This window comes from Spizellomyces punctatus (genome assembly GCF_000182565.1).
Source record: "Spizellomyces punctatus DAOM BR117 chromosome Unknown supercont1.3, whole genome shotgun sequence".
In the NCBI taxonomy this organism is placed as follows: domain Eukaryota; kingdom Fungi; phylum Chytridiomycota; class Chytridiomycetes; order Spizellomycetales; family Spizellomycetaceae; genus Spizellomyces; species Spizellomyces punctatus.
The window spans coordinates 550,838-574,181 of NW_015971539.1; the positions used below are offsets into that span (position 1 = coordinate 550,838).

The 23,344-nt window shown below is 47.0% G+C and overlaps 13 protein-coding genes across 13 annotated transcripts in view; 6 read left to right on the forward strand and 7 right to left on the reverse strand.

Moving 5' to 3' along the window:
- Positions 1-32: 32 nt before the first annotated feature.
- On the reverse strand, positions 33-1,836 carry SPPG_01884 (GTPase NPA3). Its single transcript, XM_016750195.1, has 7 exons — positions 1,666-1,836; positions 1,462-1,595; positions 1,298-1,402; positions 790-1,239; positions 583-719; positions 477-527; positions 33-416 (listed from the first exon to the last, which is right to left on the reverse strand). The coding sequence occupies exons 1-7, from the start codon at positions 1,771-1,773 to the stop codon at positions 343-345; spliced, it is 1,059 nt and encodes a 352-aa protein (XP_016610842.1). The 5' UTR covers positions 1,774-1,836; the 3' UTR covers positions 33-342.
- A 135-nt stretch (positions 1,837-1,971) lies between these two features.
- Positions 1,972-2,797, forward strand: SPPG_01885 (uncharacterized protein; the record flags this gene model as incomplete). Its single annotated transcript, XM_016750196.1, has 6 exons — positions 1,972-1,994; positions 2,057-2,206; positions 2,266-2,365; positions 2,429-2,488; positions 2,558-2,628; positions 2,698-2,797. The coding sequence occupies 6 exons, from the start codon at positions 1,972-1,974 to the stop codon at positions 2,795-2,797; spliced, it is 504 nt and encodes a 167-aa protein (XP_016610843.1).
- Positions 2,798-2,927: 130 nt separating this feature from the next.
- SPPG_01886 (CAMK/CAMK1 protein kinase) lies at positions 2,928-4,513 on the forward strand (the record flags this gene model as incomplete). Its single annotated transcript, XM_016750197.1, has 6 exons — positions 2,928-3,018; positions 3,075-3,277; positions 3,351-3,500; positions 3,574-3,709; positions 3,772-3,963; positions 4,029-4,513. The coding sequence occupies 6 exons, from the start codon at positions 2,928-2,930 to the stop codon at positions 4,511-4,513; spliced, it is 1,257 nt and encodes a 418-aa protein (XP_016610844.1).
- Positions 4,514-4,586: 73 nt separating this feature from the next.
- Positions 4,587-6,257, reverse strand: SPPG_01887 (YidC/Oxa1 family membrane protein insertase). The gene is made up of 4 exons (XM_016750198.1): positions 6,151-6,257; positions 5,219-6,074; positions 5,030-5,140; positions 4,587-4,962 (listed from the first exon to the last, which is right to left on the reverse strand). Exons 1-4 carry the CDS (start codon positions 6,225-6,227, stop codon positions 4,684-4,686), a joined length of 1,323 nt encoding a protein of 440 aa, XP_016610845.1. The 5' UTR covers positions 6,228-6,257; the 3' UTR covers positions 4,587-4,683.
- A 119-nt stretch (positions 6,258-6,376) lies between these two features.
- SPPG_01888 (uncharacterized protein) lies at positions 6,377-7,302 on the forward strand. Its single transcript, XM_016750199.1, has 6 exons — positions 6,377-6,413; positions 6,479-6,501; positions 6,554-6,633; positions 6,687-6,749; positions 6,810-6,885; positions 6,952-7,302. Exons 1-6 carry the CDS (start codon positions 6,410-6,412, stop codon positions 7,051-7,053), a joined length of 348 nt encoding a protein of 115 aa, XP_016610846.1. The 5' UTR covers positions 6,377-6,409; the 3' UTR covers positions 7,054-7,302.
- On the reverse strand, positions 7,069-8,469 carry SPPG_01889 (uncharacterized protein). Its single transcript, XM_016750200.1, has 4 exons — positions 8,039-8,469; positions 7,705-7,980; positions 7,430-7,648; positions 7,069-7,367 (listed from the first exon to the last, which is right to left on the reverse strand). The coding sequence occupies exons 1-4, from the start codon at positions 8,427-8,429 to the stop codon at positions 7,207-7,209; spliced, it is 1,047 nt and encodes a 348-aa protein (XP_016610847.1). The 5' UTR covers positions 8,430-8,469; the 3' UTR covers positions 7,069-7,206.
- Positions 8,470-9,159: 690 nt separating this feature from the next.
- Positions 9,160-12,211, forward strand: SPPG_01890 (GTP-Rho binding exocyst subunit EXO70). Its single transcript, XM_016750201.1, has 15 exons — positions 9,160-9,325; positions 9,377-9,431; positions 9,494-9,559; positions 9,623-9,722; positions 9,787-9,871; positions 9,942-10,056; positions 10,117-10,473; positions 10,533-10,757; positions 10,834-10,929; positions 10,994-11,053; positions 11,111-11,179; positions 11,239-11,483; positions 11,543-11,648; positions 11,708-11,841; positions 11,895-12,211. Exons 1-15 carry the CDS (start codon positions 9,216-9,218, stop codon positions 11,998-12,000), a joined length of 1,929 nt encoding a protein of 642 aa, XP_016610848.1. The 5' UTR covers positions 9,160-9,215; the 3' UTR covers positions 12,001-12,211.
- Positions 12,212-12,268: 57 nt separating this feature from the next.
- On the forward strand, positions 12,269-14,355 carry SPPG_01891 (uncharacterized protein). The gene is made up of 8 exons (XM_016750202.1): positions 12,269-12,308; positions 12,418-12,474; positions 12,531-12,671; positions 12,725-12,823; positions 12,897-13,215; positions 13,289-13,968; positions 14,028-14,159; positions 14,220-14,355. Exons 1-8 carry the CDS (start codon positions 12,300-12,302, stop codon positions 14,316-14,318), a joined length of 1,536 nt encoding a protein of 511 aa, XP_016610849.1. The 5' UTR covers positions 12,269-12,299; the 3' UTR covers positions 14,319-14,355.
- Positions 14,356-14,661: 306 nt separating this feature from the next.
- Positions 14,662-16,228, forward strand: SPPG_01892 (uncharacterized protein). The gene is made up of 6 exons (XM_016750203.1): positions 14,662-14,730; positions 14,796-14,823; positions 14,904-15,105; positions 15,182-15,535; positions 15,604-15,709; positions 15,775-16,228. The coding sequence occupies exons 1-6, from the start codon at positions 14,717-14,719 to the stop codon at positions 16,142-16,144; spliced, it is 1,074 nt and encodes a 357-aa protein (XP_016610850.1). The 5' UTR covers positions 14,662-14,716; the 3' UTR covers positions 16,145-16,228.
- Positions 16,229-16,265: 37 nt separating this feature from the next.
- SPPG_01893 (uncharacterized protein) lies at positions 16,266-16,940 on the reverse strand (the record flags this gene model as incomplete). The annotated part of the gene is made up of 1 exon (XM_016750204.1): positions 16,266-16,940. One exon carries the CDS (start codon positions 16,938-16,940, stop codon positions 16,266-16,268), a length of 675 nt encoding a protein of 224 aa, XP_016610851.1.
- Positions 16,941-17,601: 661 nt separating this feature from the next.
- On the reverse strand, positions 17,602-21,423 carry SPPG_01894 (uncharacterized protein). The gene is made up of 14 exons (XM_016750205.1): positions 21,384-21,423; positions 21,255-21,318; positions 21,117-21,193; positions 20,972-21,064; positions 20,754-20,900; positions 20,411-20,683; positions 20,199-20,339; positions 19,996-20,133; positions 19,829-19,933; positions 19,565-19,765; positions 19,430-19,472; positions 17,916-19,368; positions 17,774-17,856; positions 17,602-17,708 (listed from the first exon to the last, which is right to left on the reverse strand). Exons 1-14 carry the CDS (start codon positions 21,417-21,419, stop codon positions 17,650-17,652), a joined length of 2,913 nt encoding a protein of 970 aa, XP_016610852.1. The 5' UTR covers positions 21,420-21,423; the 3' UTR covers positions 17,602-17,649.
- Positions 21,424-21,864: 441 nt separating this feature from the next.
- On the reverse strand, positions 21,865-22,597 carry SPPG_01895 (ribosomal L28 family protein). The gene has a single exon (XM_016750206.1). The coding sequence runs from the start codon at positions 22,544-22,546 to the stop codon at positions 22,013-22,015; it is 534 nt and encodes a 177-aa protein (XP_016610853.1). The 5' UTR covers positions 22,547-22,597; the 3' UTR covers positions 21,865-22,012.
- Positions 22,598-22,982: 385 nt separating this feature from the next.
- SPPG_01897 (uncharacterized protein) overlaps positions 22,983-23,344 on the reverse strand; it is a gene marked incomplete at its 3' end in the record, with an annotated part of 1,822 nt that continues 1,460 nt past the window's right edge. The window contains exon 5 of the mRNA XM_016750207.1: positions 22,983-23,231. Coding sequence (XP_016610854.1) covers positions 22,983-23,231 — 249 coding nt within the window. The remainder of the gene's footprint in view (positions 23,232-23,344) is intronic.

Below are 23,344 nucleotides of genomic sequence, written 5' to 3' on the forward strand. Positions count from 1 at the left end.
GTGTTTGACTGAAAGTGGCCTCATAATTTAAGCCTGGAATTTGTAGGGTTCAGAGGCCCAACATCCTTTGTTCTTTGTAGGTAAATATTTCAGGGCCGAACACGCAGAGAATCCTATGCACATTTACACAACAAATAATGTACCCCACATGATGACTAGGCCGTCATCCTTCTATAGCGTGAAGAAAGTTTTTTGCAATCACTCGTCGTTGCTATAGGCGACAGGGTAACATGTCCGAGAGAGACAATATTTGATGCTTGTCCAGGCGCTACTCGTCGCTATGGATACTCCTCAGTTTCCGTTTGACAGCCACCGTTTGGTATTCCATATATACCTGTATCGCTATCCCCCAGCATGGTTGCCTACAAGCCGTTTAAATGATATGTCTTCCATTCGATCCCGGGTTGCGTCTGCGTCTACATATGACCATAATGAGTGTCCAGCATGCAGAAAAAGTGATATACATGTCGACATACCATCCCCTGCAATCCCCTCTTCGTCCTCATCTTCTGCATGAGACTCGTCCACTATTGAGGAATGATGAGAATCCATGGTTGCGGTATAAGTGACTGATATGCGTACCTTTGGGATCAAGATTCACTTCCCGTCCTTTCTCCAGTGACAGATCATGCATTAGCTTATCAAGATTTTCGTCTCGTTGTTTTTGCTGACGTTCCTGTTTCTCGCGGAGGATTCTCTCAATTTCCGGTCTATACTCACTACAATGACGTCCAGAAGGTCAGCAACCGAGGCATCTCAAGTCAAAAGCAAAGCGTATGTCCTACATACGTCTCATATTCCTTCCGCGCCTCATCAAAGGCTGTGAACAGCTCATCCATCCCCGCACCAGTCACAGCCGATACACCCGCAACCCGAATTCCTTTGTAAAATTCTTCCAAGACCAAGCACATGGAGCTAACCAATCCACCCATATATGACGTATCTTCCTCCAGGGCAGCCTGGAAGGCCTCAAAATCCGTCATCCACTCGACAGCAAATTCATGGGACACGACATCCGTCTTATTGAAGACCAGGACGAAAGGAAGTTTTGTTTTGTAGAGTATGGAGCAGGCGTAAAGCATGTTGGACATGAAGGTTGCGGGACTTGTTGAGCGAGGGGTGTCGATAATGTAGGCGACCACGGTTGGGTACGTTGCGGCTAATGTGTCTGTTATGATGGCACCGGAGGCGGACCAGGTGAAGATTTCAATTTGTCCTGGAGTATCGAGGAGAACGTAGCTGAAATGGTGTGTGGGTGGCCAGGTCCGTAACGCGCCAGTCGACAACAAAAACTTACTCTAATGTTGGGGCTCGTTTATCGATCAAGTTGAGTACTTGATCAAATTTTGTTGTGAATAGATTCAGAGCAGTCAAGATTCCCCCGTTTGGACCAAGGTTGTATCTGCATATCAATTGGTCAAACTCCATCCTGACCCTCACCCAGCTCGGCACTCAACATACTGCTTCATAACTTCTTTGTAGTTCACTGTATCCCGAATGTCAATATTAGCTCCAAATGGGAGCTGTCCCACCGCCGGATCAAGATTAACGACGTATCCAGGTTTCTTGAGAGTGTGAATGTGTGAATTGATGCGCTAAAAGAGAAAAGAGCTGGTAAATGGGGAGATCACAATGGTTCAACTTAGGAAAATAAAAACGACATACCTGCATGAATGTTGTCTTTCCTGACCCAGCCATACCTATACAGATAATAACGGTAGGCTGGTGTCCTTCTGCCTGACCGGCAGACGGTGAAGAGTCTTGCAAACTCATTGTATTATGCTTTGTAAAAAACAAAAACTCGAAGTGATAGCTTGATTTGAAGGTGACATACACTGTTGCCATGACACTGAAATCAGGCGTGTCGTTGACTCACGCTGACCCCTCTGTGTCATCACGTTCAAAAGCCTCGTCTCGCTTTTGCTTTTCGTTCACTCATCTACATTTTGACGTTTGCAAGTATATTTCAGTATGTCAACTCAAACGGATAGCGTGTAAGGAGTTGATACCATGTTATTGGCGGTTCAAACACACCCATCTTACTCTCCCGGGATAGATATAAAATACTCGTAGCTGCGAATAACACACCCGCCTCCTACAAGGCTCTCGAATATGCTGTAGACCTGTGCCGAAAGCTTAAAGTCGAGTACAAGCTGCTGATTGTGTATTTTGTGGCTTTGAACCCGAAGCAGAGTTTACCTTACATGTGAGTTTTGTTAGTAGATGTTGTATAGAGTTGATCGCTCTAACATTCAAAGATTATAGTGATCATTTGGAGAAAGCGTATAACATGGAAATCCAATCCAATGCGGAAAAAGATGTAGCGGAATGTAAGAGTTATCTAACAAAGAACTATGCGGGCAAAGTAGGTCACTCGCGCCTCTTCTTCCATGGGTCACCTGTCTCACCATCTATCATGTGTTGGCAGGTCAACTATGAATTTGTTGAAGTGGAAGGTGAAGGCGAAACAGGCCCGTTGATTGAAGAGGTATGGCCAATACCAAAGATGTTCCTCTCCCTGCCAGGATTCTAAAAAGCCCGACGCTCTTCTGATCAGTACATTAATGAAACACATCCCGATTTGGGCCTCTTTGTTGTGGGGACACGAAATCTGGGCAGTCTGAAAAGGTAACTGTCGAGTTTATACTGCTCTGCACTGCTCTTTCGGGGCCATTCTGATCATTGTCATCTCGATAGATGGGCACTCGGTTCCGTAAGTGACTACTGTCTTCATCACTTGCATTGTCCTGTTACTGTCGTCAAAGACTTGGATTCGCATGTTGAGGATGGTTCTTGATTGTTTAAAATAACGATATAAAATAAACTTTCTACATTATTGAGGCGGAGGCTACTAAGCACGCGTCACAAAGTGTTCTAAAGCCCCAAGCAACCCGCAGCTCACCAGTGATCTAATTTCTACTTGCACCATGACACTATTGGACGCTATTCGAAATCTGGCTGTAAAGGACCCTCCAACAGCAGCAAAACGCAAACTATACAAAACAAACAAGATACTAGGTCAAACCCTCTTATTCTTATTCTTTCCTTTGGTGGTGCTTACCGTTTCCCAAAAGGCGAAGGAACATTTGGTGTCGTCAAAGAAGCAACCTACCTCCCCACCGGCCGCAATGTAGCCCTCAAGGGTATCAAAAAACGCACCTCGCATGATTCACCTGAAGTAGTCGAAGCCGCCGTTAAGAGGGAGATGGCCGTCTTGCAAACCGTACGGCATCCACATATCATTGCTCTTTTGGACTGGTTTGAGACAAAGGATAAGGTTGTTTGATTGCAGGTCTCTAGAGTTCCTTTGGGCTCCTTATACGGTCTATTGACTGTAGGTTTTTTTGCAGCATTACCTAGTCTTTGAACTGGCGACCGGAGGAGAATTATATGATCGCATCGCCAAGAAAGGAAAATTCACAGAACGGGATGCAGCAAGGATCATATTCACAATTCTGGACGCTGTAGCGTTTCTACATGAAAAGGATATTGTGCATCGGGTACGGAGTGTCTGTCGCTTTATCGATGGGAAGAGTGGGCAGGGTGTTGATGAGCATATGACACTCGTATTAGGATCTCAAACCAGAGAATCTTCTCTACCGGGATAGTACCGATGATGCCGATCTGGTTATTGCAGATTTTGGAGTGTCCAATTTCGTACATGGAGATGAATTGCTCAGTACATTGTGTGGCAGTCCCATGTACGCTGGTGCGTTGTCTCCTTTCTGATCGCCCCAAACACAGCCAATTTTTAACATGCATATCCCGCAGCACCTGAAGTCATTAAACGCTCCGGACACGGTAAACCCGCCGATATTTGGAGTGTGGGAATCATCACCTACTGCCTCTTGGTAGGGTATCCTCCTTTCGACTTTGCTGAGGATTTGATGGACTTGATGGATGCCATCACGTCAGCGAACTACAAATTTGACAGTCCGTATTGGGATAACATATCTGATTCTGGTACGATTCAATAATTTGGTGAACGGGAGATGCTACATGGGGTATTGATACGACGTTTATTTCAGCAAAAGAGTTTATTCGATCGCTTTTGAAAGTTAAACCCGCAGAACGACCAACGGCCCGCCAAGCATCCATTCATCCTTGGTTGTGCAAGTACTCGTTTAGAGCCAGGGAGGCGGAGCGGTTGTTCCATGCTCAGGAAACCCTTCCACCACAAACACCACCACGCCCGACAGAACAAAAATCCACAACCGAACAAGATGCCATCCTGCAAACCCCCGCCGTCGTCCCGCGCCGCTCCATTACACCTACAGAAGATGATGACCTGCCCAATCTGGTTGAGCGAGTCTGGTCTGCTCATTCAGATAGTTTATTCTCCCCTCGGGGGAAGCTGTTGAAGGCTTTCAGGACCTTGCAAGCTGTAGGGCGGATGAGTAGCACGAAAAAGGGGAGTTCAAGTTCTATGGAAGATAGTCAAGAGGAGATGGTGCAGAGTGGGACAAAGCAGGCAGAAACAGACGGGGAAGCTAAAGAGCAGAAAGTTGCATAGTTGATATTGTACAGAGTATGCTGGCAGGGTGTAACGCAGAGAAGAAACGGACAGCAGCTCGCATAGGTAATACTTGTAACAGGATAAGAATAATGATTATGATCATGCCCATGAACACCACCCCATGCTCTATACACCATCCACCATCTATGCCCAATCACAGCACCACTTTAAACCCTTCTTTTGATTCCACCAATCGTTCGAATCTTTTTGGCAGCCTCTAAAGCAGTCTCCTCCCTTTTCTTCCTCTCCTCAGCCGCCTGTTTAACCATCTTCATGGACTCAGCGAAACTCAGCTTCTGAATCTGTGCCATTCCCTGGTGCTGGACAGCCCTGGCGACTGGGTTCAACGCAGGAATGTTACACAAGCGTCGGAAGGACGGGTTCTTGAGAGCAAACGTTTGCAAGAGTGTGAACGCGTTTGTGGAGATCCAGTACATGAAAATTGCCTGAGATTGAAAGAGTTATATTAAATTATGGTTCGGGCACTCAAGATATTAGGATGAAGGGCCTCACCGATGGAAGTTGAGCTGTGAAAGGTATGGATCCAATCAAGGCTATACGCAAAACGTTTTTAAAGGTCGCTGTTTGGGCATTGTTGACTTGAGTTCCCATTTCTGCCCCAAGCTACAAAAGATACCAAAAATATGAGCATCCACATCAATAAGTGACAGGGACCTTCATGTTGAGATTTTCACAACATACCTCCATGACAGCCAACATTCCCAAACTCGCCACAATCGGTAACACATAGGTCGGGTCGGGGATGGACAAATTCGCAAACCACGCCAATCCCCCCGTCTCAAACCCAGGCACAGGCAGCTCAGCCATTCCCTTAAGGCCAAAGAAAAACGAAATGAACACTGGGGCTTGAACAAGAGCAATTAACCCTCCCAAGGGGTTAACACCCGCGTTCTTGTATTCTTCCCTCAATTTCTGCAGGGCCTTTTGTGCTCCGACCATATCGCCTTCAGCTCTCAGACGGGTCATTTCGTCCTGGAGTGGTTTGGTCTTGTGGCTGATGTTATTCATCTTTGCCGAACTGCGCTGAACGCGGAGGATGAGAGGGGTCAAAGCCACTCGGATCAAGAGGGTGGTCGCCATGATGGTAGCCCACCATGGTAGACCTGTGGTGACATAAACAGCTTCAATAAGGGACTGGGCTAATCCTGCGGGAGTGGAGTTGCAGAGGCCAAGAGTTTTCAGGTCCCCCAGGTGGGATATGGATGTTAGCGCTGGTTGGAGGGTTGCGTCCAGAAGGGTGGGATCAGAGAGAAAGGATGGGGTTGTGCTTGTCGTGGTTGTGATTGCGTCGGTAGGTGGTACTGGAGGTGAAATAGCGTCTGTGGAGCTCGGTGGGGTCGGTACGGCACTGGTCTGTGCAGCGGTAGCTACAGGTTCCTCCACCTCCTTGGTCTTGGAGGACCAGAAATTCCGTCGCGTTTGGGCAATTGGCGCTGTCCATGGAACAGAAAGACGAGTCGCTCTCTGACTTAGGGTGCGAAATGCGGGAGTTGCAATGGGTCGAAACAATGCATTGGTGCACTTTCCTACTGGCGGCCTGCACGAAATTCGTAGATCACACGTCAGTCAATCTAAACGCTTATCCATACCTAATGATTTCAAATAGGGCATACCTATGTTGACTTCCCCATATCTGGTTCAACGTTCTCGTCCGCACCGTCAGTGCAGAAAGTGACCTTATGCCTGACATTTTTTGCCCCAAACTCTTCCTCCAAATTCAAACTGCTTGGAAGAACGCAGCTCTTGGGCGAAATGTCCGATATGTTGTCATGACAACGTCTGATCTCGTGACTTCTGGACATTGGGAACTGGACTAGTCGCACAGCGTAAGCGCAGAGCGTGTCTTGTTTGTTCTTCTGCCTTCCTCTCGACATGTGTAAGTTACTCGAATTTCCTGCACGGCTTTCGACGTAGACATTGCTGATACATTTCATCCCACAGGTAAACATATTCTAAACGCACAGGTAAACTCTTATTGCTCTCCGGGTCCCCAATTACGTTCTAAGCAACTCCAAGGTCTCCATTCGAGCACCATGCTGCCAAAAGTGGTACGACTGTCCCGAGTGCCATCAGGAAGTATCGGATCATAACCTACGGTAAGTTCTCAATTCTGGCGCACAGAAGAAGCGTGTATTGATAGATATCCTAGAAAAACCGTGGAAATGGTGATGGCGTGTAAAAAGTGCAAAAAGGTATTTCGGAAAGATATGAGGTGGGTAAACGGCCGCGTGTTCTTTGGAGTTTTTGAATGTGATTCTCATCATAACTATAGCAATTATGAGGAAGAGGACGAGTATTGCCCAAATTGTGATAATCACTACGTGATCGAGGCGAAAACACCTCAAATGGTTCGTATTTCGGCCAGCGTCGTCTCATATTTTTGCGCAGAATCTCATCTTGCGCTTTGTGCATAGGGAATTGGAATTGAAGGCGATGATCCACGATTGGTCAAGGATTTTAGAAAGAAGCAGGCGCAGATAGTTGAGGAAGATTTCATGTCGGATCGGTTGGGATGAGACTGGTCTGGGGGGTATTGGATTTGGCGGTACGGGTAGTGCTGGCACTTGCGGTATGCCGATATTGGTTACATAAAGTACAAAAACAATAGTAATACTAAGAACACATTCAGTGAAAGCTTATTCCGCCTCACATTCGGGTGACAGTGGACTCTATGTATTGCGATCCTGTTCTTCCAGATACTGCCGAATAGCAGTAGAACTAATCTTCAACCTCATGTTATCGCGATCAACGTTGGCAGATTTGGGCGATATTACATTAATTGTATAAATATCGAGTGGATTTAAACCTTGCTCCTTTCTCAAAGTATTCACTATGGTAGAGAGATTAACATCAGAACAAAACCACTACGAGAATGGAATAAATAGCCCATACCAGCTTCACATCCTTTAAGGGTCTCGGCGGATCCCACAATCGCCTGCAAAGTGGCATCATAGCGCGTAGGACCATACTCATCCGAAATGGGTACGACATCATAAGCAATCTTGGTTCCTCGAATGCGATTTAGAAAGGCTCGTACATTGGCGAGGCGAAATTCGAGGGGTTCCATTTTACTCGATGCTTTTTTGCGGGACAGGCGGTCGGGGCTCAAGTCTTTTGATCGCATTAGTGTCTCGCTCGTCACGTCTATAGCAAAACTTAATCCTTACCCATGACACCGCATACCAATCTCGTTCTAGTCAACCAGGCTGCAGCCGTCAGCAAAATCTTGTGTCCACTATGAAGGTGATCAAATGTACCTCCCAGTGCTACATGATCGTAAGCGGCTGGCCTGTCTCCCGCCGTCGTCGATGATAGTGGCGGCGATGGATTAGAGATGGGTTCATCGATATCTGCAATGTCTGGCTCAGGAATCTCAATTAGATGAAGGTGCTGAAGGTTATCTTTCCCTCTTCGAACGTTGACAGTCGCCAGAAGGACTTGATCTACAAGAGTCGTTAGTGACTCTATTCTTCAAGAATGGCAAGGCACCACACGCATTACCTTCAGGGTATCCAACAAACCCATCCACATCCTCCGCGAGCCACGGGTCATACCCACACCATCCTTCAAATATAATATCAACGTTTACCAGAGGGACATGCAATCCGTAAGCCGTGTTCGACGCGGCTGTATAGAGCTTGCACAAGAGCGATTGGATTTCTCCCCATTTTTGGACCGGAGTGTGTGTTGTGGAGGTTAGGTCTGGGCTGGAGAGTATAATTGTCAACTGCGGTGGTGAAGTGGGCTTGGGGATGCAGAGTTGGGTTATTGAGGCGGTTATAAGGTTGAGGCTGCGGGTGAGCGTAGAGGAGAGGGTTGGGAGAGAGAGTGGTAAGAGGAGGGAGTGTGGACGCCGTTGGTCTTGTTCGCTTTGGGGTAGTGGTGATGGCATGATTGGAATGCAAATGTAGTGTTCTGACAAGAAACGGTCGTCTGATGATACGCGTTCATTTTCTTTAGTTTCATAGTTTGTTAAGTTGTAGGAACGTTCAGATTCTCGAGGACCTTTGGAGACTCTTCGGGGAAGCAAAAGAGAGTCTGCTTGGTCTTGTCATTCAAATATCACCTTAAGTTGGTGTGTGGTTTGCAGGCGGCGGAAGAGGTCACTCTGATACCAACACATCGAATGAGTCGGCAACTTCCATGACCCCGAAGTGCACCTTATTCATCTCGATATGCTGAGGATGCATGCAAGCGGGGTGCCACGATCCATTGATATCATTGATATCACATATCTGATATGGGCAACATGCTCGGACATACTCCAGTCAACCCTACCAGGATACAGCTGTGTCCCGTAGGTTACGTTGCTGCATTCCGAATAAAATAAAAATAAACTTGTGGCAGCTCATGCGGCGAGAAGTTGCATTGATGGTGTAATTGCTCACATAGCCCTGTTTTTCATCTAGTATGGGGATAGCATGCCAATCCATCGACATTATACAGATGTTTGAATCTTGATGGTTGTTCACACTATCCATCAGAGTCATATATATCTCCAAACGATTACCTGGAATAACGCAGAGTATTTCCCCACGTCCTGATTTGTGAAGGATGGAATCTGGCAGAATCTGAATCCACTCGACCCACCCACTTGTCATGCCGTTGTTGAAGCTGGGCTGGATATCGGTTCAGAAAGCGCTGCTGGGGTTAGGGTTAGGGTTACTCGCCTCATCACATGATTGTTCGTGGCTGGGAGAGGCAAGCGCTTGCTGACTCACACACCTCCGACTTATCCTGCAAGAAGGGCATCTCAGATCCGTATTACACCATGGTTTACATTGAAAGGTAAATATTCACACTCCCGTGTTTTTCATCCGTATTCACGCAAGTGTGTAGCCATACAGACACGCACTTGGAGCGGAGGAGGGAATTGGAGAGGGTTTTGTATCAGGTATAGTACTGAGCTGCCGAAACCTCGTTTCCACCCGGTCACGAATAGAAGCCTATGTTTAGGACATTCAAGAGCTGGAACTCCTCCAAGAAAGCCTAAGCAAAACTTCTGTACTCTCCGAGCGTATTGTATGTCAATTGACGAAATGGATTACTTGAAGACGCGTGATTTCATATCGCTTTTGTTTGCAGGAGACAATGCTGAACTCCTTTGATGTGCGACTGGGCAAACTTGAGACGTCGATACTACCTATACATCGGAGTACGCAAAAGCTCACAAAACTTTATGACCGTAAGCTTAATATTGCTTGAGCCAGGATGTTGCGGGTAGTTGATGCTTTTACTTTAACTGCTAGATATCAGTTCGTCGTTGGATCAGGTTCAAATTGTGGTAGATTATTTTGATATTGGGACAAAGGAGGAACCGTTTATTGCCAAAGGGTATGTCTTGCTGATTGGTTGTGCTATTGCAGATTCAAATGTAGCAGATTGATTTATGTTGCGCACATAGGCCACAGGAGGAGGACATGGCACCTTTCTTGAAATCGGTTGAGTCGCTCAAAGATGCGTTGACTTATTTACAAAAGACGAAATACAAGGCTTCCGACCGGGCCATTATTCATTTGGTATGCATCACATTCTCGACGGAAAGGCAAACGCCAACTTTTTCTAATAAAACGTCAAAGAAATATATGCTCACGAAAGCCCTCGGTCAACTCAATAACCTCTTTCGAAAATGGCTCACAACCGCCAGTACACCCCATGATCCCCAAGCAAACCCAGATCCTCCCCAGATTCCGGAACCAACACTCAAAAACATACAAAAACTCGCCACGGAGCTCCAAACGTCCAGTATAGGCGACCTGGATTTTCCACCAGTCTATCTCAAGATCTACGAAGAAGTTCGCACGCAGTTCTTGGTTAGGTGCTTGGCGTCCCTTGTTGCAACTGCGAGGGAACAGGAGAAAGTAGATCGAAAGGCATATCAGAAGGGCACATGTGCATTCGTTCCGCTTGTTGGATGGTTGTTGAAACTACTCAAGGTAGGTGTGCTTCATGTTACCTTGTCCCTGGTGGCGTATATGAATTTTTTTGAATGCAGGCCGAAAAAGACCTTGTAAACAAACTCCTGCCCAAATCATCCGCACCCACAATTTTCCAAACCACCATTGCTGCCCCGATTGATACGGTCGTTGAAATCGGGGAAGCCATGTGTGCGCGTGTCAAGAGGAATGTTGCCAAGAGAGAGTATGCGGATGTGTTTCTTTTGGTAGACGTTGTGGAAGGCTTATTGGGATATTTGAAAGAGTTTGAGGGTGTTATTGCGGTAAGGTGCACTAGAGGGAGGATGTTGCTAAGCATTTCCGAGGTGCTGATTGTGTATCTTCGTGCATTTGGCGCAGTATGCTGGAGCAAAGGGGAACGACATCGTCGAGCTGGCAGGGAATTGCAAAGCGGTTGTCGTTCAGGCTCTCGGACAGTTTTGCGAGGATGTCAAGGTACGTTGTTTTCAAATTTTGTCCATGACCACATTTCCCCTCACCGCCTGACCTTGTTGTACAGAACGATACAAATAAGGGATCAGTAGCTGCTGACGGGACAGTGCACGAGTTGACCAGTACGGTAGGATTGACCTTTTGGGGGCTATATCCTAAAAAGCTACTTATACAAGGACCGTAGACGCTCAACACCCTTCGACGATTGGTCGACTATCACACCGCCATTGACCTGATCATCTCTGATGCAGCAGTAATTATCTCACATTCGACTTGTCACATAGGAATAGTTACTTACGATTTTTTACATAGCCCCCACTCACATCCCAACGATTCACATCCCTCCTCTCAACCGTCCTCTCAGCACTGTACACAACCATCGACCAAAAATCTAAATCATACAAGAAACCCACATTGGCGTCCATTTTCTTAATGAACAATTACCATTACGTTTATAAGAATTTACGGGCAAGTCGACTTGCGGATGTTGCTGAGTCTGATGATGTGGAGAGGGTTGAAAAACTTTGGGGAAGACAGAGGGAGGTATACAGAGATAGGTAATAGGTCTGAGGTATGCGATATCCTGTTTCTCTTATTCAAGTGTTTTCTCTTGTAGCTGGAAACCGGTCATTGAGGCCATAACTGATAAGGGCCTAGCGATCGCCCCTAATACAAAGACCTTAACCAAATCGCAGAAGGAAACAATCAAGGATAAATTCAAGGTATTGAACTACGTATTTTTCCAGCCTCACTGGAGCTAACCCTTCGAAACCTTTCTCAGTCATTCAACAATGAGTTCGACGAAACTTATAAGCAACAGAAAACCTACTCGATACCCGACCCTGAACTCCGCGCTGTAGTCATCAAAGACGTAAAAGCGATTTTATTACCTTTCTACAGAGGGTTTCATGACAAGTAAGTATTGAGCATTAATTGTTCTTTCAACTGGCATTGATTTGGTTTTCAAGGTTTATTGGAATGGAGTTTACGAAGAATCTCGATAAATACGTTCGATACTCGCCAAAAACTCTCGAATTGGCTATCGAAAAGTTCTTCGATACTGGTGCTTTGTAGAATGATTTTCGGTTTCGTACTATATCCACCGGTAGTTCTGCCCATAGATGTAGTTTTAAAAGATTTGTTAGCATGGATTTGTTTCAATGCATTTATTTAAGTGAAAAGGATCGGAGACGATGATAAGTAAAAGTTTTGGATCTGGCAATGTAAGGATAAAAGAAGTACATTTACAAGTCGGAGAATAATGATTACGTAAGCTATTGATCGGGCGGGATGGGTGCAGTGGTTGGTTTCGTTATTTTTTGGATGTTTGTTTTTGGGTCTTGTTTAGTATCATTTCTTTTGCATTTGGCGAGATGAATCAGGTATGTGCTGATAGGTTTTATTTGATATACCTTATATCATTGTTGTTGGGCGCATAATGTCGAAAAATGTGGTTGCTCGTCCTCTTACGTCGATCATTCTTTCTTATAGCAGGGAGGTATCGCTATTGCCAGTCGATCACACAGACACAGACGAAATGGAGGGGAGGTTAGTGCGTCTCTGGTCGTATCATACGCTGGTCAGAACCGACACCTTCCACATAGAATATAACCGTCATCACCCGCGATAATATCCGGACACTTCGCCCGCATCCGCGGGACATGCCCCGTGAGCTGGGACCGCCCGGGCAAGTCGGATGGCGGGAAAAGGTGTTGGTTGGTTGGGAGGAATTGGAGAGGGTCAAGGTGTGTGGTGTTTGTTGGTAATGGAAGAGTTGTTTTTGACAGCATGTGTGCAGAGGCAGGCAAGAGTGATGAGCAAAGAAGAGTTGAATAAACAGAGCGCGGACATGAATCGTATTAGGATTGAGGCCGCTGAGGCTGCAAAGGAACGCAAGGTATAATTGGATCTGTGGGATTCTTTGTCAGGAAGAGGTGCAACATTACCCATACTATTCTTTCCGATATCAGACCAAAATGGAGGCTTACGACCATACACGAACGCAAAACGCCCACCTAACGACCCTCGAAGCGGAAGCCAAAGCCAAGTCCAACTACCTTCTCTCCAAAGCGCAACTTCAACTCGAAGAACAAGAAGACGAGATCAAGCACATGAATGAGCTGATGCTGTATGCAAAGTGTGTAGCGATTCGGGACCGACAGGTCGATGAGAAGAAAATGATTGAGAAAGAGAGGAAACAAGAGGAGAGGAGGCTAGATGCTATCATGGAGGCTGAAAGGGTGCAGGAGTTGAAAAAATTGGAGGAGAGAGAGCGGAAAAGGGCTGAAGGTTGGTTTTTTACGTTATGTACAAGGGAGAAAAAATGACAGCCCCGAGAGCTTATGCGGGATGCTTTTATCAGAAATGCGTAAAGGAGCTGCCACAATCCGCGCCCAAATAGCCGAACGTCGCGAAGCTGCACTTTTAGACGATGAAAAACGAGACCAAGAAACGAAAGGCATCCTCGCACAAATTGCCCAACAAAATGCTCAAGAAGTCCAAGAAAAAGCAGCAAAAATCAATCTCCAAAAGCAACTCCGTCTCCAGGTTGTCAAAGCCAACCAAGAATCCGCAGAACGAAAGAAGCTTGCGAAAGAAAAGGAGGAGGAAGAGGACCGTAAAGTCCTAGAATACATTCTCGAAAAGGAGAAACGCGAAATTGAGAACGATCGCATCCAAAAAGAAAAGAAGGCCGAGCGAGAAAAAGAACTTGCCCGTCTTCGCGCTGCTCAAGAGAAAATGTCTGATAAACAAGCACAACAAGATGCACTACGAGCCCAACGAGCATACGAAGCGCATGAGCGAGAGTACCGCCAGAAACTCCTCGTACAAGCGCAAAAGAATGCTGCCAATGAAAAGGAACTGCGCGAATCGCGAGCAATGCAGCAGCATGCACGTCAGCACGCAATTGCTGTGGAAGCGCATAAAATGCGACAAGAGTTTATGGAGAACCTACAAAGACAAAAGGAAACAGAGGAGAAGATGAAGAGAGAGGAGTGGGAGCGTAACGAGCGGAACAGGCAGTACGCGCGCCAAGTGCAGGCAAGTTCCCATCTTCTTAAGAGGACTAGTCTAGATATAACTAAAACCGCATTGTACAGGCACAAATTGCAGAAAAGGAAGCGTTGCGACGCAAGCAACGTGAAGAGTTTTTCATGGAGGGTGTGAGACTTGCCAAAGAGCGAGCGGAGAAGGTCAACAAGATTGAGCATATCAAAGAGCGCAAACTTCAGGTAGGGCAATCCAAATCCTTTAACAATTTGTATAAACAAAACCACTCATAAATAACATAGGAGCTCGTATCTGTTGGCGTTCCTGAAAAGTATTGCAAGGAAGTTGAGCGGAAAGTCCACACAAACCATCATAACGTAATGATATCTGTACGCAAATAGAATTGTGTTGTGAATAGAAGTCGTCGTATACTTTCAACTTGTAAAAGTTGTCTAGCTAGTATCTGGTACAAAAGTACGACTGGACGAGAGCAAAGGTTCATACGACGGCACAAGGCCTTGCCATGCCGCTCAAACACTTGAAGGCGGAATTACCAACCATTTCACATGGGGATATCCTTGGGGAAGAGTACACTTCAAAGTGAAATCTCCTAAAGAAGGCGATGAGGGTTGGGCATCGTTGGGAAGGTGTGCAATCTGACCTGGAATGTAGCATGACTGTGCAATTAGTAATACAATTTAACCATATTTGTCAATTCAAGATTGTTGGATTTGCGACGAAGTCGTTTCTGCTTCCTTTTGGCACTTTACTTGCTTGAATTTACTGTCGAACTATCATCATGTCTCGTCAAGGGTATGCGGTATTGTATACTACCACTGGCATCACTCTTGTTATTAACACATTTGCATTGGATACAGATGGGAGGACTCTGACTTTCCTATATTGGTAAGTGCCAGCAGACTTGTCCATAGAGAGATCTGCCGTTGTCTTACTCATGTTCTTGTTGTCCCATGTGCTGGCGATAGTGTGAGACATGTCTGGGGCCGAACCCGTACGTGCGCATGACACGACAGGGATATGGAAAAGAATGCAAGATTTGTGGGCGGCCATTTACGATATTCAAGTGGAATCCAGGTCAAGGCATGCGAAACAAGAAGACCGAAGTCTGTCAGACCTGTGCTAAAGTGAAGAATGTCTGCCAAACATGCGTTTTGGATTTGGAGTATGGTGTGTATTAGGGTGTGCCTCTGATGCTTGGACTGTGTGCACTGAGCTCATCGCAGACAACGTTCTCACTTGTTAGGGTTACCCGTGCAAGTCAGAGATTCCGTTCTTCAAGTCCAGGACGACATTCCGCACTCAGACGTCAATAGAGAATTCTTCATAGCTAGTGTAGAAGGGAAGCTCGGCAACGACTCGCTAATCAACTACGCAAAAGCCGATTCGTCTGCTCGCGACCAACTGAAAAAGATGTCGCGCCCGGAGCCTTACTACAAGCGCAATCGCCCCCACATCTGCTCGTTTTATGTGAAGGGGGAGTGTAAGCGGGGAGACGAGTGTCCATTTCGTCACGAGGTACCTGTGGAGAATGACTTGTCCCATCAAAACATCAGAGATCGGTACTATGGAAAGGACGATCCCGTTGCCAAAAGAATGTGTACGTTTCACTTATACGCATTGTAAACCTGTCTGTGGAGACTGAACACTGCTTCATTTTTTTTGCAGTAAATCGAACTGATAAGGCGTCTAAGTTGTCCAACCCCGAAGACACCTCCATCACATCTCTGTTCATCACCGGCATCGACGAAGAAATCAACGAACAAGACTTGCGGTAAGGGCTATGTTGTACTTCAGTTCTTTGAGTACTCGTGTCTTACTCTTGTCCGGCTTTTTCAGCGACTACTTTTATGCTTTTGGAGAAGTAAAATCCATTGTCGTGATTCAGAAATCAAAATGTGCCTTTGTCAATTACGCCACGCGAGCAGCCGCTGAGCTCGCCGTTGATAAATCCTACAACAACCTCAATATTAAGGGAAAAGTCTTGCGAGTCCAGTGGGGGAAAGCAAGACCTCAGGGACCCAAAGGCGACGTGCAGACGGAGGTTGGGACGGTGGTGCCAACACCTCAGCCCGCAAAACAGGGGACAACGTTGGATCAGCTGCTGAATATGCCACCAGCTCCACCACCTCCGGGTGCGGGACCGTCATTTTATCCTTCTCAGGATCCAAATATGCTTGGGACGTCGAATAGGGAGTTTAGGGCTTGAGATGCGCGGTTGTATAGAAAACGGGTATCCTTGTACGAGTCGTTTCTTTTTTTGTTTAATATCGTAAAATTATGGCAACGAGTGCGTAGTGTTTCCCAGTTGCGTGGGATTTCCACTGCTGTCAATCCTGTCCAAACCCAATTGCACTGACTCGTTGTAACTCGGCGCACAGAACAGAAAGCTTGTCCTTGGCGGTCCACTTCCTCCTGTACATCGGTGGAGCAGATATCGACCTCGTTAGATTTTGTGACCTATTCCTTGATCCCCTAGTGGGTAGTGTACCAGCCCTCCTTATTCTTCGGATGCTCGGCAAACTTTTGACGGATATCCATTCCTCTGCATAAAGATCATGCCATGTTACTGGCTCATCCTCTCTACCTCCTTCCTCATCTCTTCCACCTTCCAATCCAGCTGCTTCCCATTCATTAAGCCCCTCACTAGCACTATCAATCATCTCAGTCTCCGCAATCCGACGCATCCTCGCGCTCTTTGAATGAGACCTCGGCGGCGGAACTGGCACGGTCGACTCAAAGGATCTCCTTCCCCTTTCTGTTTCTTCGGCCTCGGTTTGGGAGAGGTAAGGGAGAGACGGGAGTATCGAATGCGTCGAGAGGCGAAGGGGGTTGAGCTGGTAGTTTGGGGATACGGATCGGGTGGGGAGGATGGGGGAAGTATGATGGGTGCGACGGCGGTGACGACGACGACGGCGAGTTAAAATGTAGAGTAGCAAAGTGAGGAAAGCGAGGATAAGAACACCGAGGGCGGGTATAAGAATGATCAACCATAAGGGAAGCATTGTATTTTCGTTATTTTATCCCCTTTGGCTTGATTATGAAGGTCGACGGTTTACCGTCCTTGCATGGGGAATTATGAAAAGAAAATATGCTCGCTTCGAACTTTGACACTTTTGACATCAAGTTTCCCCACATGTAATGAGTTGTCTCATAGTCGCGCATGTGAACTTCTTGCTTGTTGCATCACTGTGGCAATGGAAATCAGTGGAGAGGGGTAGGGTAGCATTGGACCTCCAACACTTTTGACTGGCATGTATGTGCCGATTTCCCGCACAAATAGGACCAATTTCCCCAGGCATGTCATTGACGCAGTTTCGGCGCGTCTGCCAATGTTTTGTTTATACTAGATGTGTGGGTCGCGCTCCTGCGGTCCTTTCTCCGTGTGCACGGAGCTGTTAAAAAGTAAGGCCCAACGTGTGTGTTCGTGCGGTGTGTGGGTGTGAGAGGGGGGAATGACCTTTCTCGAACGATAGTTTGTCTGTTCTAGCAGGGCACCCTCTTGTGTTCAATCTGATAATCAAGTGGCCAACTTTCATATGTAGGATTCCAAAAAGACCACTATACATTGATCGCTCTACACTTGGTACTCTTTCAGATAAAAAGCTGGAAAATTGCAGCACACGGAATGGATTGTGCAAGCATTCTCACGAAGAACGGTGAAGGCAAACATTCCACATCTATTAACGGTACAGAAAAGAACTACAAGCGGGCTCAGTCGTCCCAACTCAAATCAAAGTCGTCTGACAGGGGTTGTTTGGGTTTTGGAAGAGCTTGGAGGTACGTGATTTAGTTGATTGTTTGTGCTGGAGCAAAAAGGACTTGCACGACGACATACCAGAATAAGATTTTGCATTCCACGCCGGAATCTTTTCAATGTCTTCGTCGTCCGACATGTCAGAAAAGTTTTCGACGGGGGTTCTAAGAGGGAATATTAAGAACCATAATCTCAACGTTGGAGATAAAAAAGAATCACGTACACTTCGTTTTTGCCACCAACACGGGGCGGAGGTACATCCTTCTCCGATGCGACGCTGGGTTCAGGGGACAACGACATGGATGGGGAGGTGACGGAAAAGGGTGGTGATGGCGGCGACGGTGCTTTCACCGGTGGAGCCTTTGGCGTTGTAGGTGCTGATATCGGTTTCTGTACTGGATTTGGTGCCGGGCGTGTATGGGGTTTTATAACCGCCTCCATCGAAGCAGACGACGTCGAAAACTCAGATTCTTCCTGAATGGGATCAACGGTCCGAGTGTTGGCAAACTGCTGTCCATCGTCCTCGGATGCAGATGAGAGGGAGTCATCTGTTGATGAGGCTTGTTGTGTGTGCTTTTGCAGACGTGTTTGGAGGTCGTTCAGGGGAATATGGGTTTGGGTTGGGCGAGGGGGAGTGGAAGCTGGGGAAGAAATTGTTGGACTGGTTGCGTTGCTTGTTTGCGGAGAGTGAGTGTGTTTGGGGAAGAGCCGGCTAGGTGATTTAGGTGTGGCAGGTTTGGTCGGCAGACGATTGAATGAATTTGATCTGTCCCTCGTCATCTCCCGGTTTCGCTCCTGGCGTTTAGGTGATGACGGATTACTCAACGACCGAGACCGCTCTCCTGGCATTTGCCACGGTTCCTTCCCTGCACGTTCTTGATTTCTAGCCAAACTCCCGGCCCTGTCTCGCCTGGGTTCCACCGACAGTCTCCGATCCCGCCCACCTTCGAAGCTCTGTCTCCGATCCAAACTCAATCTTCTGGAAGACCACAAACTAGGCTCGCGTTTTCTCGTAAACGAAAGCGCTCTCGTGAGTTTTGCGAATCCTTCTTTGAGTTTATTCGGCGAAGGGGGTATGGAGACGGGGCGGAGGAGGGGCATGCTTCGTACGGATGCGCTGCGGAGGGGTGAACCGGGCCGACGCCGTTCTCGAGTTGGAGAAGCCGACATTGAACTCTCGGAGCCAGAAAACTCACTCGAATCGTCGTCCCAACGTGCAGCACTGTCGTGCTTCTCCCGTTTCAAAGACGGAAACTTCCATCCACCCAACGTGGGGGTGCCCGCAGGCAACGAGATGGATCTAGTATGTCGGCTTCGCTTCTTTTTGATTTCCTTCACGTCCGTCTGGATACGTGGGGGGCGTACATTCATTTTAATTCTCTCGGCCTCTACGACGCCCTCCACAACCCTGTCAACATATTCCCTCATCTGTCCGTACAATGCATCATCCTCAACCTTCTCCTGGATGGCCTTTTCAAAGGATTGGACCCCGTGTATAAAATCTTGCGTTGCGTGCGTGTCCTTTTTGTATCTTTTGATAAATCTTGTGGGTGAAATGGAACGTTTGTGGAGAGTTTGGGTGAGGGTATGCTGGATCTGGGACTTGGGATGAGTGAATTGGGCGGCGGTGTGCGGGTACAGGGTTTTGACATGTGGGGAGGTAGGTAGGGGTGTTTCTGAAGATGGCGGTGTTTGAATGAAGCGAGCATGACAGGGATGGTTTATCATGAAACTTACCTTTATGTTCCTTCATGAGCTCTACGGCCAGGTCCCAAGTTAGCTATTGGACCAAGGGAAAAAAGGATACATATGCGTCAGCCTTTTCAAATGCCCGTCGTCCCCTCACAAATGACGATAATGGTGATGACATACTGGTTCACCAACCCTCAAAAGTGGTTTCTTCTTGCGAGGCGATCGAGAAACTGGTGTAGTTGGCGCGCTTTTTTCTCGTCTGGTTGGTGATGGCGATGGCGTAGTGGGCTTGCTTTGAGATGGTTCTACGGGTGCGTGTGCTGGTTGTTGAGCTGGCTGTGGTGGATGTGCAATGCTCGCCTTGATTACTTCTATAGAATCCTGTATACGGAATGACATAAAATTTGGGACACTTGGGGATAAGTGAAGGCAACAACAACGAACCTTTAGCTCCTCCAAGCGGCCATCGCCTCTTTTCATCCATTCTTCTGTCAGACCCCTCACCAGCGCTTCTAGTCGCTCAATCTGGGTCGCTGGATCGGATCGAGGCTGTATCAAAGTGTGAGCACTGACATTCTATCTCCACAAATACCAAAACAGAAAGCGGTTACCTGGGAATCAAACGCTGCACGCAACTTTTGAATCTCTTTTTGTATTGGTTCAAGAGATTGGGTGTTAGGACGTGGCGGCTCTTCTTCGTCCTCAAGGGTACCAAAAGTTGATGGACGCTTTTCCTGTTGAAGTCGTGCCTAAGATACGTACATTAGTGCCCCACATTGGCAATAATAAAGGGATTGAGAGAAAATGCCCATACTTTGATGGCTTCAAGTTCTTGACGCTCTTCAAGGAGGGCTTTACGCTCTTGGTCAAGTTCTTGATGTAAAGTCGTTTTCAAATCCTGGATTTCACGTTCGTATGCTAGTTTCTGGTGATTTAGGGTTTGGGATAGCGTTGCCTGAGATGGCGGGGCAAGTGCGTCATTCGATTTATTGTCTCGTGGGATACCATGTTTTTGCATCAACGCACCTCTCGTTCTTTTATCTCCTTCTCCAATCGCCCTTCCATCTCCCTTCTCAACTGTCGCTCCACTTCAGCCATCCGAGCCGTAACGCGTTCCATTCCCTCCACAATCTTTTCCGCAAGAGGAGGCGTCGGATCTTCTTGTTTCTCTCGTTTGGGGTGAGACACTGCGTCGCTGTCCTTGACGGGGATCGCGCCTGGGGAGGTGGGATGCCGTCTTTGCATGTGGCTGTCCAGGTAGACAGTTGAAATAAAGATTTTGGGACATATTGGGCAGCGCTTCGGGGAAAGGGGGGGGGGGGGAGGTGTTTGGAAGTTTTCATGAAAGTATAGCTGCAATAAAACTTACGTGATATGTTGTTGTTGTCGTCGTGGCATTGTTGATGTGTCCCGCAACACCGCTGCCCACCCCAGGCATCTTTGTCATGAGCTGATAGGCATACAAACTCTTTCTCAAGATCCTCGTCTCCTTTTTCATTCCTCCTAATTCAGATTTCTGAACAGCAAAAGTTGACGCTAGTCAATCCTTCTATCAAGCACATTGAGATATCATTTACAACTGGGTACCTGGCTTTCGCACTCCTTTGTCAACCCCGCGAGCCGCTCTCTCAGCTCCTCCACCTGATCAGTCAACACTTTTCGATGGTCCAGCAAGTAATCCTGCACAAGGTTCAATTTCACCGAACTTTAAAAGAAACCAAAACAAAACTACCTGAGAATGCAGCAGATACTCAATTGTCAATTGGGATAGCTGGAAAAGCTTAATATAAGTGGGATCGAGACGCAGATCTGTAATGTACATTAAGGGATCAGCGCAAGCACATGGTGATAACAAGAACAAACTACATACCCTCGGCCTCAATATCGCAATACGTCAGATTCTCCATGACATCTTGTAGAGTTTGTATGTCCACCTAAACCCCAAAGCATCACAATTAGCTATACCAAACCACACCAGATCTCTGAGATGGTAACCAACCTCCTTCATGACCCTTGACACATCCACAGACGCCATCACGCGCCAATTAAGCCTTTCTCGGCGTCTTTTAAAGAAGAAGCCCGCCATAACAGGCGGGTCACGGTGCTGTGGGCGGAAGTGCATCATTAAAGTATGTAATGGGGAGAATGCAACAGATGGCAAGAAGTGGGAGGTTGGCGAAGACGTGCGGGGATTAGGTAATACGCGTTCCCCTCTAGCTATCGTTAACTCTATTAGGCATCTCATCGATTTCCAACTGTCGCATATGGTAAAAAATGGGTTTTTGTTTAGAGAGATATCTTTGCTTGGGTTTTAGAAAGCTTTTAAGCAGGATCTCGTGTGCAGATCGGGTTTGAGCATTGTTCAACCTCATCCGGTCTTACCTCAACCCAATATGTAGCAGGCACTGAATACGTGCATCCAATTCCCAAACGGCCATGAATTGGAAAGTCAACCTTAACCAAAACAGTCAGATACAAGTTGCGTCTCCAGCGACCCGTCTGTTCAAAGTGTAGATTTCGAGCAGATGTAAATTACATGCAAAATAGATAAGTACATGAACCCCCCTTCCCCCAATAAGCCGTCTCATCAACCATCACATTCATCACCTTTCAAAGCCCACTAGTTGGTCATCGCTTAACAGCCTTATCGAATGTCCTCTCAAACTCCTTCAACTTGGTCAAATACTCCTCCCCATATTTGGCACCCAACAAACTTTCCATCTCCGCTCGAAACACCTTACCCTTCCCACCCTTAGCTCCATAATACCCATCTACAATCTTTCTTTTATACATCTTGGCAACATCGCACTCCAAGTACTTCTCCGGCAGAGTCAGAATATACTCGTCAAACCCCCCTTTAGCATCAATCTCTCGTAAAGCGTGGGTAGAGAGCCTAGTCCAAATGTTCATGTCCAATGTACGAGAGTATAGGGGTCGGTAGATGACGTTGGGGAGGAAGGCGCGGCGAGTCCGGTTTGATCCCTTTTCGCTAATGTTGTCTCCGAAAGTTATCTTCTTGCCGTGCATAAATGTGGGGATGATTCGCCGGTATTGTTTAAGGTCAAAGGGGATGCCGCCCAGACGTCGTGGGTCGGCGAGCGGCCCTTTGGCGGCTACATCTCTGGCTAATTGCCAGACTCGCTGTGGGTATGGGAGAGGCATGTCGGGCTCAGGTTTACACTGCCTCTTGCTAGAAGTAGAGGTCAATTCAAAGCGTGTAGATCCATCACCATAGCAACGAAACGCCGACCAACGCTTCGAGTGTCAATCGTTCTGGCAACGAGCATTTCTCTAGTTGAACTTGTCGTTTACCCTTCTCCAAAACGACATCAACATGTCGTCCATTCGCCTAATACGCCTCGTAACTCGCGTGTCCAAAGCCCCACTGGCTGGATTCACATCCCCATGTGCATCCACGGCACCCGCTCAACTCGCCTCGAAATTGCACACCGCTCAACCAGCTACCCACCCAACTGCCCAACCAACTGCACAGCCAACGGCACAAGGCTGCGCTCCCGCTAGGTCACCATCTCCTTCTTCCTCCGCCCTCGTAGGTCCTTTTGTACTTGTTTCAGCAAATGTACATTGTGTCTGATCTTTATGGACTAGGCATCCACACCAACTCTGAATGCAAACACTCGTCACAAAATTGCAATGTCTCTCCTACTAAACTATGGAGACCAACTCGGTGAAGGGGTATAGTAGGTTCGACTCTTCGTGCACCATTTTCGAGGTGAATGAGAGACCTCGAGAGAACTTCTTGCTGACATTTTGATTTGTTTATAATAGGGCTAATGACGCGCTTAGTATTTGAGCTGATGCAGGTGTTTTTAGTTGGATTTGGTACCTGGAAGTAGTGAATGGGGCATGCATTGCGCACGAGATTTTTGCGGTGATTGCAATTTAGAGACATAGTCAGATGAAGATAAATACAAATGCCGTGAAAATCTATTGTCATTA